Here is a 16,465-nt window from a genome sequence, read left to right as displayed (position 1 = left end):
CTTTATTTGCTCAACACTGCAGCCCTGTGGAAGTAGTAGGAAATGTTACAGCCTTCAAGCAAACTAGATAGATCAAAATATTAAGTTTACTTTATTATTTAAGATTTACACAAGAAGAAGGAATGAGAACACAGAACAGCCCAATTTAGTCCATAAGTAAAAGAAATCTCAAAAAAAAAAAAAAAAAAAAAAAAAAAGTAGGAAGCAGCAACTACTGCCATTTTCTCTCTGATAAAACTATTAACATTCAGTCCAATCTCTATAAATCTGTGAGAATATTGCAGAAATTAACATTTTTAAAACTAGATTAGAAGATCTTGATAAACTGGATTAATTCTTTATAAACTGCCACACAAATTTAAATGTATTTATATAAAGTTTTAGCTATACACATCTTCAATAATACAAGTGAATTCCCTAAGCCCACAAATTCACAGTCTCTCTCTTACACGCACAAAGTGCAAGATCAATAGTCTAGGATTTCAAACTGAAAAAGAAACATATTTGTATTTAAAAAGGTCCAACCTCCACTGAAAGTGTCAGTGATGCCCTATAAAATATAGGTTTCATTTGCAACCCATTAAGCTACGAAAGAAACAAGCAAATTAGTTCATTCTCAAATATGAATCCATTTTAAAGATCCAATTATTTTTCATAATGAATGTAATATAATGGAGCCATGCCCTATAATTAACATTTGTTCCAACTTACACAGAGATAAAGAGTTCATGTCAAATGGATCACTATTGTTAAACTTCAGATTATGAACACGCATCAACTGTACAATCAATGTTGCTAAATCACGTGTGATGGAATTATAGTTTCAACAATACTATTAAACTGTTGCACATGCTGTTACTATTTTTTTTCCAGGTATTACAAGGCCTTTACTGAACAAATGCGATTAAGTGCAATTACTTCACAAACAAGATAAAACGGCAAGTGCAACGAGGGAATCATGTTCTACAGCTACATGTTGTCTAGAATTTACCAATATGCATTCAGTCTATTCACTGTTTAGGTGTTACAATATGATGCATTAACCTAAAAAAAAAAAAAAAGTAGAAAAAAAAAAAAATCAAATAATCAGCAGTTATTGCCTCCAGTGAATGACACTATATAGTGCAACGAATACCCATAGTCACCCTATAAAATAACGATTTAAAGAAGATCATCTGTTATGGGGAGACAGTGAGTTTGACAGTGGCACAGTGCTTCATTTTAAGGTCTGTGTGGGTGCCCAGCTTCATCTGCAAGATTGAGAATGTACCCAGCTATATCTTCCTCCGTGGGAGCATCTGACATGACCCATGACTCATTAGCGGCAGTCACCTGAATTCGGCAGACAGGGCAATTTCGGCTTTGACCGCTCCTATAGTGAGGCATAGACACACAATAGCACAGGGTTTGTCATGGCTGATTAAAATTATTTATGAATTCTGTCATTATTTATTGTCATAATGTTGTTCCAAACCCTTTGACTTTTTTTCCCCTCTTCTTTTGTGGAATTTTCACTTTTTTCCCCCCATATAATGAAAATAAATGAGCACTGAAAACTTTTTTTTAAACCATATAAGTGATTATTTTTGTAACATATAGTCCTCAATGAATCGGTTAACCTTAACCAGTTAATCTCTTCTCTTTTTTGATGACGTGGTCACTGGGCGGGACAACCTGTCCAACGATACAATCCAACGGTTGATTATGTTGGCCAGAAGAAAGATGTCAAATTAGCCGTCACTCCCTCAGCTGTTGTCTAAGAAACACCCTTGCAGCAGCATTAATTAATTTTTTTTGTCATTTACTGATGAGGTAATATAACACAATATATAGCGTTATAAATGAGTATTGAATTCTTTCAAAATTAAAATATTAAAAACTTGACTAGAATTGCAATTATAACTTCCCGATGAACAAAATCACTCGGATACACGTCAAAACAAGGAAGAAAACATTATTGCAACTTCAGTTTCATAATGACTTTAACATGATGATAAACTTCAAAAAGCGAGGTCAAAATGTGGCACTGTTACACAATATAATTGCTTATAATCTACTGTTGATGAATTATAATTTATTTTGGTTGTAAAAGTGCATATTTTATCTGCCTCATCAGCTGGAAGCTGGAAGAAGTTAAGCAAAGATATGGACTCGTTTATAATAAAAAGTCCCACATTATGCATAAAATAGTTTTTTTTCTGGTTCTTATTGGCATTTTGGTTACATAAAAACCTTATCTGACATTTAATTAAACTTTTGTAGATTCTCTCTAGGCTGCCCTGTCACAGGAAGGAAATACTACGAACAAACAGTATTTGTCACCATGAATAAAAAAAAAAAAGACAATTCTTGTTTTATTTTTTTGTTTTTTATGGAATATTGCAGTATTCATTACAAATGAAATATCCATGCACGTAATTAGTAAAATCCAATATCAACTGAATTCTGGCTCTAATTCGTATGTATTGATATATAAACCTATATATATATATGCCAGTATTATGCATGTGATCAGCTAAAGACAAAAAAAAAGAAAAAAAAGAAGAAAAAAAAGGAAAACCTACATTAACCCCCCCACAAAAAATAAAAATACTAATAATTATTATTAAAAAAATACTTTATTAAAGAAATAAAATATATCACTATTGCAATAATACATACTATTGTACTGAAAAACTAAAAAGACAAGAGTTTTAATAATCATACGTTGCATTATAATACAATATATTACAATAAATGTAATAATTATTATCATTATTATTTTTATTTTATTTTTACAGAACAACAGTAAAATAACAATACTTATTTATGGTTGTCTTCATTTCTTTGCTATCGAATTGAGCTTTTATTTTGGCAAGAAAACACAGGGAGACTTTTAACGTTTTTCGTTTTTGCGCACAAAAAGTATTCTCGCTTCATAAAATTAAGGTTGAACCACTGTAATCACGTTGACTATTTTAACAATTTTTTTAATACTTTTCTTGACCTTGAATATGGTGAATGTGGTAATTTCGTTGTTTTCTGTTGAGAATATTGGACTTCATCAAAAATATCTTAATTTCCCCCCCCAAGATGAACAAAGGTCTTACAGGTTTGGAACAACATGAGGGCGAGTCACCTTCATGTTGTTCCAAACCTGTAAGACCTTTGTTCACTTTTGACAGAAATTTCATTTTTGGGTGAACGAACCCTTTAAATTTATTTGTGCAGGTCTTAAAAAGTCTTAAATTTGATTTCAAAAACCCTGGATCCAATTCACAAAGTTGGTCTAAATGATTCATTTGGAGCTTGAAAGCCCCAGTCCTGACCACAACATTATTCAGAATCAGATTTTCTCCTTTTTTCTTCCACAGAAGAAAGTAAGCCATAAAGGTTTGGAACAATATGAGGGTAAGTAAATCCTTATTTGGGTGAACTAATTGATTAATCGGTCATGTTAATGAATCATAGATTCTTACCACTTGTCAATACACTTCTGACAGAAGCTGTGTGCACAGGGCAGAATAAGGTCTGCTTTCCCATCCATACAGATACAGCATTCTTCCTCATCAGTCAACTGTTTAACCCTGTTACAGAGCACAAATAGCATATTTTGCTTGGTGAGACAGTGAGTCACCCGTTATGCATCATTACATCAGGTGTAGATTTGGCAAACAGAACAAATGTACCTGCCCATCCACATGCTGGCCTGGCAGTTGTCTTCTGATGACAGCGGTCCAGAGGATCCTTCTGCTGCCACCTCTGAATTAAAGACTTCAGCTGCCTGACTGGTGATGTCTTTGTAGAGCTGGATAAACTGGTACAGATTCATAATACGGGAGGCCTCCACCATTCCATTCTCCTTGTTAATCTACAAGCACTCAGAGAAAGCAGCAACAATTGTCATTCCACCCTAGATAAACATTAACACCACATTTCAAATTTGCATTACAGAGCAAATGACTACTGAAGAACACAGTTTAATTATATTAATATATTCCACCTATAAATTCATTGGATCTCACCTTGGTGCACACTATTCTCACAGCAACTTTCCATAAGGCAGTTGCATCAGATCCAGGCTGAACTTCAAACAAAAGATGTTTCTTTTGACCAGAGGCTAGTTTAGCAGTTCTGTGGCAGAAAAAAAAGTCACGCCACATTCTTATCAAACTCTAGCAGATTATTGTGTCACTGCATTGATTTATCATAAAAGCCTCACTTACACATCGTTAAGCTCCGCCACACGACCCAAGAACTCGTCATAGGTGAGGTAGCCACCGTCCCGCACTAGCCCCACATGTTTGATCAGTTTCTCAGGCAGTCTGGCCATTGCCTGGCCAGAAAGCTGCTGGCCCATCTTGGCTCCAGATGGAGGGCTGCTCTGTAACAACTCTAGACCTCATTCACTGCTGGAGGCCCTAGAGAAGAGAGGATGTTGACAGAACTTGATACTTTAAACAGCATTCCCTTACGAATGCAATTTTATAACTTCAATTTAATTAATAGAATACACTGAATATATGAACTTGTAAAAATTCCTGTCACAACGAATAGAAATTTGGGTGAACTTCACTAAAATGTGATTCAAATTTTTAAAAAACAGACATATAGGCACCTAAAATATAGACATTCCCTTATTCATGCACAGTGGGGTCCTAAAGTCTGAGACAACACTGAAAACTCAAACCTGTAAATAAAGTTTGAGGATTTGGATTAAAAAAGGGTGATGTAAATATTTAATGTGAGTACTTTGTGACACTGATCATGTGCGCACTTCGTACAGGCGATCAGATGTCTCTGCTATCTTAAAATGTCCTTAAAGGACAAGATAATAATAATTCTCAAATCAATCATGATAACATTATCATCATGTTTTACACTTCTGTTTTTAATTCTACCTTTTATTTCAACTTTTCACTTCAATTTTTGATTTGAATTTGAAGAAAAATGCAACAGGAAGCATTTTCATTAGTGCTTTTGGGAATTTGGATCCCACTCCCTATATAGTTTAACCTAAAATATTGATGGAAATTAAGTTTACGCTCATGTTATTGGTCAGCGACTTAACATGTATGGACAGTATGAACTCATTGGTGTGCTACAAAAAGCATACGGCCACAAATGGTCTCAAGTTGTCATTGGTATATTTCGCAGTCTTTGAAATAGTCCCTGAAACATTCATTCATAACAAATGTGCAACAATGCTTTCGAATTGAACAGGTGTTTATTTATCTTCTTATCTGCCCGATATGAAGAATAAAAAAAACGAACTCTCTTTCAAAAGATGTAATAACCAAGTAGACGAGTGAACCATATACGTTTATTTCGGAATGTGAAAAGGCGGCTTAAATATAGATGGTGTTTGTATATCGAATATTACTATAAAAACAATCATCTGGCTACTTACTAGTGTTAGCTTGGTTGGCCAAAACAATACATAAACCTCTTAACACAAATACACCAAACGTTAGTATTAGCTACAAATGTGCAAGAACTCAGCGTGATGCAAATAAATGTGTACAAACCTGCTGACATTTGTTTCAGGCAAATATTCGAGATGACAAATAGGATGATAGCAAGAAAGGCTTGACGCGCACTGATGACGTAACGGCCCGATTCAACGGTAAAAATCCATCGAATTTTTATACAGACAAGCAAGTACAACTGAAGAGTTTAAGAGTTAATTAATGCTCAAATGTGATTAAAAAATGATCAAAGAATGAACTACAAACTATTTACATCAGTTCTGAATATTTGAAAGTAAAAGATTATTTAAACAACAACAACAAAAACATAAATGAAGTAGGCCTATCATTGTTTTTCCACCTCAAAAATGAAAAGGTTTTTCCAAATCTGCAGGACTTTCTTCTGTGGAACACAAAAGGAGAACATAAGAATAATGTGCAAGTTGCTCTTTTACATGCAGTTACAGTGACAGGACATTTAAAAAACAAACAAAGTACAGTGTTTTTTCTTAGGGAGTGTCTGGGTCTTGTTCCATTTGAAGGATGATGTTGTTGCATTTTCTAAAGTTAATGTCTTTGATGGTCTGTTCTGGCACACAATGTCTCTCACTTATTTGTTTCCACATCTCTGTTTCAGTAATCTGTTTTGGTCTCATTCTGGTCCAGGATGGAACCCGTTGTCCTCTTTTGCTGAAAATAGGTCGGAGTATAGACCAGTCAGTGAAGCATATGCATTTTGTTTTCTCATAATAGTAATTTAAAAACTTACATTTTGAGATACCAAGCTGCACCTGCCGCTGCCAACAAGAGCAGTAGCACGAAAGAAATGATGACAAATGTTTTGGGAGTTGCTAAAATATAAAAACAACAAAAGAGTGTGATCAAATGAATGTATGAAGTGATTAAAGGGTTAGTTCACCCAAAAATGAAAATTCTGCCAATAATTACTTACCCTCATGTTGTTCCACACCCGTAAGACCTTCGTTACTCTTCGGAACACAAATTAAGATATTTTTGATGAAATGGCTCAGTGAGGCCTCCATTGACTGCAAGTTCATTGACACTTTCAGATGCTCAGAAAGCTACTAAAGACAGTTAATGTGTGATGTGACTACAGTGGTTCAACCTTAATATTATAAAGCGACAAGAATGCTTTTTGTACACCAAAAAAACAAAACAAAATAACGACTTTTCAACAACATCTAGTGATGGGTGATTTCAAAACACTGCTTCAAATCTTCATGAATCTTTTGTTTCGAATCAGTGGTTTGGAGCGCCAAAGTCACGTGATTTCAGTAAACAACGCTTTGTTACATCATAAGTGTTTAGAAATTTCAGTAGTTCACGTGACTTTGGCAGTTTGATATGCGCTCCAAACCACTGATTCGAAGCAAAAGATTTGTAAAGCTTCAAAGCAGTATTTTGAAATCAGCCATCACTATATTGTTGAAAAGTCATTATTTTGTTTTGTTTTTTGCCCCACACAAATTTTCATCGCTTTATAATATTAAGGTTTATCCACTGTAGTCACATTAACTGTTTTAAATATGTTTGTAATACCTTTCTGGGCATCTGAAAGTGTTAATTATCTTTCTGTCAATGCAGGCCTCGCTGAGCCATCGGATTTTATCAAAAATATCATAATTTGTGTTCTGAAGATGAACGAATGTCTTAGGGGTGTGGAACGACATGAGCGTTAGTAATAAATGGCAGAATTTTCATGTTTGGGTGAACTAACCCTTAAAATTGTTACGGAGGTTATCAAACTTTTAAAACCCACCTCTGGATGCTCTGGTGGGTGTAGATATCTGGGACAGTGCAGGCTGACCTGTGGAAGTTAAAGTGTGCTGGGATGCTCTGTTGGGTGTAGTGGTCTGGGGCAATGCAGGCTGACCTGTGGAAGTTAAAGTACGCTGAAAAAGAAAAGTGGATGAATGAGAGGAAGAAGAGGGGGATGAGGTTGAGAATCTGGGTGAAGTTGTGGAAGATGAAAGAGACAGAGGGCTGGTTGTTGCCTGGGAACTGTCACTGATGTTAGAAAGACTAAGTGTTATAAATGTTGTGGAGGAAGCGTTGAAAGCAAAGGAAATGGATGGGGTGGATGTGTAGGCAGGAGAAGAGGTTGACTTAATGGATGATGGATGGGTTGTTTTAGTAGGATAATGCTTGTATGATGGTGTTCTTCCTCCTGTTGTAGGTTGAGGCCTGCTTGATGTTGTTTCAAATGATCCATCAGGACCTGAGGTGCATTGTGAGAGAAATATTCTGATTATGTTGCACAAAAGTATGTTAGCAGTGTACTGATTTTATTACCATTATATGTTCTTAACAAAATCCAAAGTTCAGACGTATTGTATAATTTTCTTTCAAATCACATTAAACATCATTGTTCCCTAGGACATTAATTATTATGATGAACGTATTTTCAGAAACATATTAAACAAATAATTACCTGCTGGTTTAAAACAATAAACATCAAACTTTTTGCTGATGCTAGTTCTCCAAGGAGTAACGCCTAAACTGTTCTGACCACATTTTTCATTTCCCTCAATTCGAGGAATAACTGCTATTTGCTCTTCAATCCAACCAAACCTGTGTGAAAGAATGATATTGGACTCTTAGAAGAAATAATCTATAGAGTTCAAATATGACTTCTAGCCATCAAAAAGATTCAGAGTTGAACTTCAAGGCTCTATGAAGTATGTAAGAAATGAAGACACATTATTTATACACATATACACACCAAAAAATGATGTCAGGAGGGGAAAATTATATTAATGACCCTATACAAGTTAGATTAAACCCTTAAAAGTTTTAGTTTAAAAAAAAAAAAATATTTTAAATATAGGGGAAGAACAAAATACTAAACTTGGTTAAGGTATTTATCTGACAAAATAATTTGGCAAAAAAGGCAAAATACAGCTACAGGTTTTATTTTCTTATAAAATAAAACAAAACAAAACAAAACAAAACAAAACAAAACAAAACAAAACAAAATAATCAAAAGCTCACAGGAAAAAAAACATACACTAATCAGTTATTACTATTTACTATTTTATTTTATTTTATTTTTTTTGCATGCGTTCATATTTTATTCGTTTGACAGCCTGGCCAAAATTATGTCTGCACATTTTTTTTAATCACAAATAAAACAATTGACTCCAAGTACAACTATATGCAATATGCGTAAAAACCTTTTTTTTCACGCTTTTTTGAATAAAGGGTAAATATGTAATTTTTCCTATAGGCCAGACATCACTTGGCCACTACTGTATAATTAATTAAACAGCATGTGACAACACACATAATATTATATTACCATATTTTATTTCAACAAGTATTGTCTGGTATTGTACTTAAAATGTCATATATAAGGCATCATTTTTTAAAATGTTATTTAGAAATAGGAATGCTATTTTCTAAGTAAATCAGTATCATATATCTACAACAATATTTTAATTGACTATTAAATTGCTATTTAATTGTCTATAATTAACTACTAAACAAACCATTAAATAGTGCTTTACCTGCATGTCTGTAAGCCATTTTGGTTTGCTGTCTTCACTTCAGCTAGATTTGCAATTCTCATTTTAATAGCCTCACATGCCTCTCTGGCTGTGGTGGCATTAAAACTGTACACGTTATTCTTGGCTTGGACTAACAACACTCCAGAAATTCCATCATTTGTAGGCACTAAAAAACAACCAAAATTAGGATGCAAAAGTATAGATTCACAAACAATTCAGTGCATATAAATCAACAGAAAAAGTAAGAGAGAAACCTACCTAGGATTTGACTCACATCTAGACAGGGTGTGCTTGTAAATAAGAAGAACAGTTGACAAAATGCTAACCAGACTCTAGCCATGACTGCAGAACATGCCACCATAACTGCCCAGAAGCTTAAACAAACTCAGTCTGTTGATGCTGCAGAAAAGGACCCATAAAAATAGGAAACAGGAGGTTGAGGATGATCTGTAAGATGACCTTCGCAAAGAGGCCATTTAAAGCTGGGGCAGAGGACAACTAAAAAACTTTCACTTCCTGTGGTTGTGCACCAGTTATGTCAAATATCTTTAAACAGATTCAATATATCATGTGCATATGGACATTTTGGACAAGTTGGAAAAATATCCAACTTCCAGGCAGCAATATCGGGCTCTGGAGCAAGTTTATTATCGGGCACCTATTGGGCATCCCTTTATGAAAGTACTAAGTAACTAACTAACTAAACAAAATGTTAATTTGATGTTTTAAAGCTGTATTATAAATTATATAAATTATTGTTATAATTATCAGAAATGTATTTCAGTTTAAATTCATTGTGGATGTTGACTTAATATTCTTGATGTCGGTGATGTTTTTTTTTTTTTTTTTATCCAACTGAAAATATTTCCTCTCAATGTGTCCTTGGACAAGAGAAAATGTTATAAGCCTAATGTGTAGCATCAGTGACAGCCGAGATAGGCCTGCTTCCTTCTTCAGGTTATTCTTTCCAGTGTTGTCTGTGATTATGAAGGCTAAATAAACAGAAAGGCTCATTACCACGTCGCTTTCAAAACAACCAACCTGACATGCTTTTGCAAGAACAGTGAATTACAGGCTATGTTAGTCTATAGCGAAGACATAACAGAAAAACATAGAAAGCCTCTCCTCTGAATGAACCCACAGGGGAGATGTACAAAATGACAGGAAGTTATTCAAAGCATCCTGTGCCATTTTGCAGATTCACATCATTTATGATTTCATCTCTAAGTTAGAACATAAAAAACAGCTTTCCCTGACTGTGCTGAAAGCACGGGAAATAAAACATGACAAAAGGTTTTGACTTTGACTTTCAATATTATACTTTTGACATTTGAAGAGGTTTGTGTTCTCTGCTCCTTTTATATCACTAAACTAGTCACAAAATGTAAAAAAAACAAAAAAAAAAACTGTTTTTGTTCAGACGGCAGAATCAAATTGAATTGTTCTTAGGCATTTAATGTTTACAGCAAAATCACAAACAAAGCTAACTGGGGCAGTGGAACTTGTCCTATTTGTGCTGCTTCACTCTGCTTGAATAATACATTTACAACAGAGGGGTTTGAGTTTCCATGCCTAGTCTGTAAAGCACTGGTAGATCTTTATCACTGTCCCAGTAGCTCCTGAAAATAACAGAAATATGAGTACAAAAAGACATTACATTTCTCCAGTCTTGAACTGTATTTTTGTATTTATGTTTCTGTTATTTTCGGGAGCTACTGGGACAGTGTTAAAGGTAAAAAGCCCACATCATGTCTGAGTCTGTAAATGGCCGTTAAAAAGAGGCCAGAGTCGCTGAAGACGGACACAAAGAGGAGAAAATTCTGTAACAGGCAGAGCTGTACACTGTTCACGATGCTCGAAATATAGGAAGAAATTAAAGATGAAAGGGCCCTTGCACCCAGGGCCACCGCCACCCGTTGGCCTTAGGAAAACAGTGAACAGTAGGCAACATACATGTAAGCGAGTAAAGTCATTTCGACGTGCCACACTTCCTTTGACTATAACTGAATATTGCCATGTAGATGTCTTCAGGCCAGGACTCTTATCAAACATGTGAAGTTTGGGGCAGATCGGACACTGTATGTCTGAGTTACAACAGCTTCCTCTTTCATGGCGAAACATCAGACTTTGTCAATCCACCACAGACACGCCCTTCTGTGAAAACTCAAGATGTTTGTAATTTAACATCTCTAAGGCCTTAAGATTAGACTTACCAAATATGATGTTGATTTGGTTAAATCTCTATGAGGAGTTAATCACAGTGTAAAACATGCCATTCCTGTTGCCCACAGGTGGCGCTATGCGTGTAACTGAATATCGGCATGTAGATGTATTCAGGCCAGCACTGTAATAAAACATGTGAAGTTTGGGGCCTATCGGACATTGTATGCCCGAGTTACAACAACTTCCAACAAGTTTCATGGCGAAACATTGAATTTTGTCAGGCCGCCACTTCAGTGAAAACTCAAGATCTTCGCAATTTAATGCTGCAAAGGCCTTTAGATTAGACTGACCAAATATGATGTTGATCTGATTAAAGCTTTGATTGATTATAGGAGTTTGTTGAAGTACAATGTGTGGAAATGGCAAAAACTGCACAAATTTTGCAGAGAAAATTCAAAATATCTCACTTCCTGTTGGGTTTTCAGACTTTGGGGGTCTTTTTGTAGGCATTGGGCTGTTACACGTGTCTACCGAATTTCATACTTGTACATGAAACGTAGCACGAAGGGCGCTTAATTAAAATGTTGTAGGTGGAGCTATCTAGGCATTTTGCCACACCTAATTCTGAAACCCATATCTGACGTACATTTTTACCACTTTTGACGTGTGTTCAAAGTTTTCGAGCATGTTTAGGCCCCCAAAAAATGTGATTCTTTTCAGAGAAGAATAATAATTGATTGAGCAATTACAATAGGGTCCTCACGCCATCGGTGCTCGTCATATGAATGTATCTCTGAAGGCAACTTACTGTCTTCAGAAAAGTTTTGATGGCAATGGCATTTTATTTTCCTCTTACCTCCGAATAAAGTAGCTATTTATAAGTGCAGCGCTGCTTTGTTTACAGCGGTAACCAAGGAAACGCTGTATCACTGCTCTTCCATAAGCGCCACCTGCTGTCAGAGAGTGAATTTGCATCTCATTCAGCCTGTCTGCTGTTTTTGTTTCATGCTTTTTTGTGTGTAGCATATCATTTCACAAAGATAAAGTCAGACCGTTCTGTTTTTGCTTTAAATCTTAAAATTAAATCTAATTCAAATATAAAACAACTGCTCATGCAACGTGTGTAGCATTTTTGTTTGGATTGTGATTAAAAAGCAGTGGCTACCTCTAATTTGAAATGGCTAGATATTTTTGTTTATTACAATAATAATAATAATAATAATAATATCTGCAATCAGTATCGGAATCTGCCAATTTGCTTGTAAAAATAAATAAATAAGAATCTGAATTGGTCGTGAAAAATACTAAATACAATCTGGGCTGTCTTTTTCTTCAATAGGTAGATAAAAACACATTACAAGTAACATGGGTTAAGTAATCAGATTACTTTTTCAAGTAACCAGTAAAGTAACGCGTTACTTTTAAACTTACATCAAAATATTTGAGTTACTTTTTTTTCTTTTTTTAAGTAACACAAGTTACTTTGTTTTCATGAGTAAGTGCAGAGTTGTGTGTGCTGTGTGAACATGATGGTTATTGTAGTTTTAGACTAAATGCAAGCATGCATTTATTCATGTCACTTGCACAAAAACAGATTCAGTATCCAAAATTAATAATTAACAGTGAAATGGAAACTCGTAAACCAGCAATAATTAAATATGTTAAATAATACAAATATACTTTATGTATTTAATCTCACTTTATTAACCAATGTCTATGTTGCTGACCTTAGATGATCCAATTCACTCATACAAATAAGCAAAAATGACTTCAACACTACATTTGCGTTCATTTATTTATTTTTGTTTTTATTGCTTAAAAGTGTTGAACTTTCTTCCCCTTATTTCTATTCTTCTGTGATCCAGAATGCAACAAAGGGAGTAACACAATATTATAATGCATAACTTCCCCCAACACGGTTTGTAAAGGATCTGGTGTATGCTATTTATCAATTTTAGTGTGTTAATCAGTTTCGGAGAAAATTGCTTGTAAGAATGATCATCTTAAAGGTGTGATAATGAGTAATCGAAAAATAAATAAATACATGGACATGATATACTGATTTGATTTTAGACTATTTTTAATATCAGCCTATCTTAATATTCCTCTAATTTAAAGGGGCCATTCATTTACACAGAACATGTTTTTGTGTTTAAAGATGTGAGACGCAGACCAGTGTAATGAAAACATGCAAGAAACATATTTTAACCTGAATGTTGTGTTTTTAGGGTTTTTTTTCCATTCCAATGCACTACTTTTCCATTGTTTTTCTATGTAAACCTTGCATTGTTCCCCATTCCACTGCCCAAAGCAAAAATATGTTCTGTGTGAACGAGCCCTTATAATGCTGTCATACGTGAGATGCTGCAAAAGACGCAATGCTCAAAGAAGTCCGTCTGGTGTCTAGGGTATGTTTACAATGGAAAAGCAATGCAGTGGAATGCAACATGGGCCGTTCATACAGAACTAATTTTTACATGAGATGTTGGAAAAGACGCAAGCGCAATGGTTAAAGACATCCGTCTAGCATGTGTTTACATAGAAAACAATGAAAAGCAGGCAGAACCTGATTTCATCCAGTGCAACATGTTCCTGAATCAACATCCTGGAACAACATTCAAATCAACCAATCAGATTTGAGGGACAGTTCATGTCAAGTTTAGGCTTATAACCAGGGTTAGGTTCTTCTACATAATTTCCCTCTGATTTTAGGAATAACTTGGGGTAGGGATATGGTTATGATTAATTTTTGGACAGGAATTTTGTTCCAGGATCAACAAAATATGTCAGCAAAATCAGGACATGTGGAAAAGCACTGCAGTGGACTGCACAAATGCGTTCTGTATGAAGGGTCACTTAGGGCCTGTTCACAACGAATGTATTTTTTGCGGTTAAATATAAAATAGGTTTAAAGTTTCCATAGAAAAACAATGGAAAACAGTGCAATATGGAAAATGCATTCTTTGTGAATTGTCCCTTACCATGTATAAAACAACTGTTATACCATAAACAAAACATGGTAAAACAACTCACCATGTACAAAACAAATATCAGACCACTATACGGTGTAGTTGAAAAGTCTAAATCGAGTATTTCAGAGACCCCTGTAATAATGCAGTGCATTAAATGGTGGTGCTTGTAAATAACCTTGAACTTTGCTATGTCATTTTGTCCAGCACTGATTGTGGTTCAAACATGAATGATAACTCAGATTGTGTGGTTTATTTTATGTAGAGGTTTGCTATTATTTTTCTAAGTGATCAGGCTCAAGATTTGGACAATAAAATGGGATATTTCCAAGAGACTTATGTAGGGTGATCTATATTTTATGATCAGAATATTATAGACACTGCTGAGGAACCACCCAGACACCCTAGCGTAGTGGAATTTGCCTGCTAAATAGCACTCACATTTTCTTCAGCAAATGTAAAAATCGAGTCAGTCTTCAGCCTTGGCATCGTTATCAATATGCTATTAACCCTACCCAGCTCATTTCAGGATGTTGAGAGGCACTATGGTTCAATTAGTCAAGGATGAGGTGAGCTGTGTTTCAATCCTTATGGTAGCATAGAGTTTCTGCTCCCTCTGAGGTGGTATAACATTTCCTCATAAATATTTGAACTAGGCTGCATATGTTGGTGAGTCTCCTTAGTTCCCATTGCATTCATTTCTACAGGAACTCTGGGTCAGCAGGAGCCAAAAAAAACAACATTTTAACACTTCAAAATTTCAAACTTTGAAACTGGTTTCTGTCAGAGCGATGACCCTAAGGGCCACCTCTCATGGAGAGCTCCAGGCTCTGACTTCAATGAAGACCTCTGCTTCCGACAGCGGTATTTTTAAGTCCCTTTCTCACAGCAGCAACAACATGGGGGGACGATTCGAAAGCATTGAGGAGATTAAAGGAATTTCGAAACCCACACACCCTCCTCGAAGACCTGTACGTGCAGTCCGACCTGTCAGTGCTCTGAGTGGCAGCGGCTCCTTCCTGCAGATCAACCACCTGCAGGGAGAACTAGTGAGGAAGAGGAAGGTAGGTGCAGACATGATGGAGAACAATATAGGGCACATTCTGGCAACATTAGAATGTTTGGAATTCTGTATTTGAGGTGTTTTTCACTTTTTCTGACATGTGTGTGTATATATATATATAAATTAAGAGTTAAAGCAATACTATGTAGTTTTTCGACCTCAAAATAATGTCTCTAACATTATTTCAGTGGTAGAATAACTCTTAAATGTGCCCTAGAATCAAAATTTGAATTTACCTCAGCATAGTTAAATAACAAGAGTTCAGTACATGGAAAAGACTTCCTCCTTCATATATAAATCTCATTTGTTTAAAAGACTTCCGGAAAACACGCGTATCTCAACATAACACCAACTGTTACGTAACAGTCGGGATCATTAATATGTATGACCCCAATATTTGCATATATGCCAGCCCATGTTCAAGGCATTAGACAAGGAAAGGCAGTATTCACGGCTGGATCTGTGCACAGACAAGGTAAGCCAGCAAGAACAACAGCGAAAAATGGCAGATGTAGCAATAATAACTGACATGATCCATGATAACATGATATTTTTAGTGATATTTGTAAATTGTCTTTCTAAATGTTTCGTTAGCATGTTGCTAATGTACTGTTAAATATGGTTAAAGTTACCATCGTTTCTTACTGTATTCACGGAGACAAGAGCGTCGCTATTTTCATTTTTAAACATGTGCAGTCTGTATAATTCATAAACAACTTAATTCTTTATAAATCTCTCTAACAGTGTAGCATTAGCTGTTAGCCACAGAGCATAGCACACGGGCTACTTTACCCTGTCGGTGGACATGGTTTCCAAATGAGGTTTCTTCATGTTTCGGTCTAAGTCACTGGAAGGCAAGACTGTCTGCAACCTTTAGCCAAAAAAGCTTAACGGCTAACGGTAGGTGTCCACTAGTGTGGGCAGGCGGAGCAGAGCGAGCGTTTTCAATTAATTCCTATGGAAGTCGAGCTTCGCAATCCTACAATGCACCTCGCGAGCGTGAAGCTCGACTTCCATAGGAATTATTTGAAAACGATCGCTCTGCTCTGCCCGTCCCGCGCCAGTGGACACCTACTGTACTGCTAACTGGCGGTATGCATTGGCGGTACGCAGGGAGGAGTTTTGAATGGCGACATGATAGGCTGAGAGGTGTCGCATGTGATTAAGTTAGCCGTGGTAAGAGATACAGACCCTCTTATCTCCCTATAATAATACAATCTCTGGTTCGGCCATTTTGTCCGACAAAGCATTTAGGAGTTAGAAGATTAACCTCGGTGGACTTGAACTTGAAAAATT

The 16,465-nt window shown here is 35.7% G+C and overlaps 2 protein-coding genes across 3 annotated transcripts; both read right to left on the bottom strand.

The window, feature by feature from the left end:
• Positions 1 to 27: 27 nt before the first annotated feature.
• rnf141 (ring finger protein 141) lies at positions 28 to 5,598 on the bottom strand. The gene is made up of 6 exons (XM_067390238.1): positions 5,508 to 5,598; positions 4,206 to 4,400; positions 4,005 to 4,113; positions 3,669 to 3,850; positions 3,459 to 3,566; positions 28 to 1,372 (listed from the first exon to the last, which is right to left on the bottom strand). Exons 2-6 carry the CDS (start codon positions 4,337 to 4,339, stop codon positions 1,222 to 1,224), a joined length of 684 nt encoding a protein of 227 aa, XP_067246339.1. The 5' UTR covers positions 4,340 to 4,400; positions 5,508 to 5,598; the 3' UTR covers positions 28 to 1,221.
• Positions 5,599 to 5,749: 151 nt separating this feature from the next.
• lyve1b (lymphatic vessel endothelial hyaluronic receptor 1b) lies at positions 5,750 to 9,381 on the bottom strand. 2 transcript variants are annotated; one of them, XM_067390237.1, is made up of 7 exons: positions 9,233 to 9,381; positions 8,975 to 9,140; positions 7,900 to 8,039; positions 7,228 to 7,686; positions 6,217 to 6,298; positions 6,058 to 6,137; positions 5,750 to 5,850 (listed from the first exon to the last, which is right to left on the bottom strand). In XM_067390237.1, exons 1-7 carry the CDS (start codon positions 9,333 to 9,335, stop codon positions 5,810 to 5,812), a joined length of 1,071 nt encoding a protein of 356 aa, XP_067246338.1. In that variant the 5' UTR covers positions 9,336 to 9,381; the 3' UTR covers positions 5,750 to 5,809. The 2 variants fall into 2 exon arrangements, with proteins under 2 accessions (XP_067246338.1, XP_067246336.1); XM_067390235.1 differs by lacking the exon at positions 5,750 to 5,850 and having other exon boundaries at positions 5,950 to 6,137.
• Between the last annotated feature and the right edge of the window lie 7,084 nt (positions 9,382 to 16,465).

The sequence above is a fragment of the Chanodichthys erythropterus genome, chromosome 7 (assembly GCF_024489055.1).
Source record: "Chanodichthys erythropterus isolate Z2021 chromosome 7, ASM2448905v1, whole genome shotgun sequence".
Lineage (NCBI taxonomy): Eukaryota > Metazoa > Chordata > Actinopteri > Cypriniformes > Xenocyprididae > Chanodichthys > Chanodichthys erythropterus.
This window is presented reverse-complemented; position numbering and strand designations above follow the sequence as displayed.

Bases quoted from the DNA above. Each gene is read 5' to 3' on its own strand.
- rnf141 (XM_067390238.1), bottom strand. From the start codon at position 4,339: ATGGGCCAGCAGCTTTCTGGCCAGGCAATGGCCAGACTGCCTGAGAAA. The intron at 3,567-3,668 runs GTACATTTGTTC...GCTCTGTAACAG, and splicing joins GCCAGCATGTGGATGGGCAG to GGTTAAACAGTTGACTGATG. The intron at 1,373-3,458 runs GTAAGAATCTAT...GCCTCACTATAG, and splicing joins CAGAAGTGTATTGACAAGTG to GAGCGGTCAAAGCCGAAATT.
- lyve1b (XM_067390235.1), bottom strand. From the start codon at position 9,335: ATGGTGGCATGTTCTGCAGTCATGGCTAGAGTCTGGTTAGCATTTTGT. The intron at 9,141-9,232 runs GTAGGTTTCTCT...GTTGTTTTTTAG, and splicing joins AGATGTGAGTCAAATCCTAG to TGCCTACAAATGATGGAATT. The intron at 6,299-7,227 runs GTGGGTTTTAAA...TTTATATTTTAG, and splicing joins ACCCACCAGAGCATCCAGAG to CAACTCCCAAAACATTTGTC.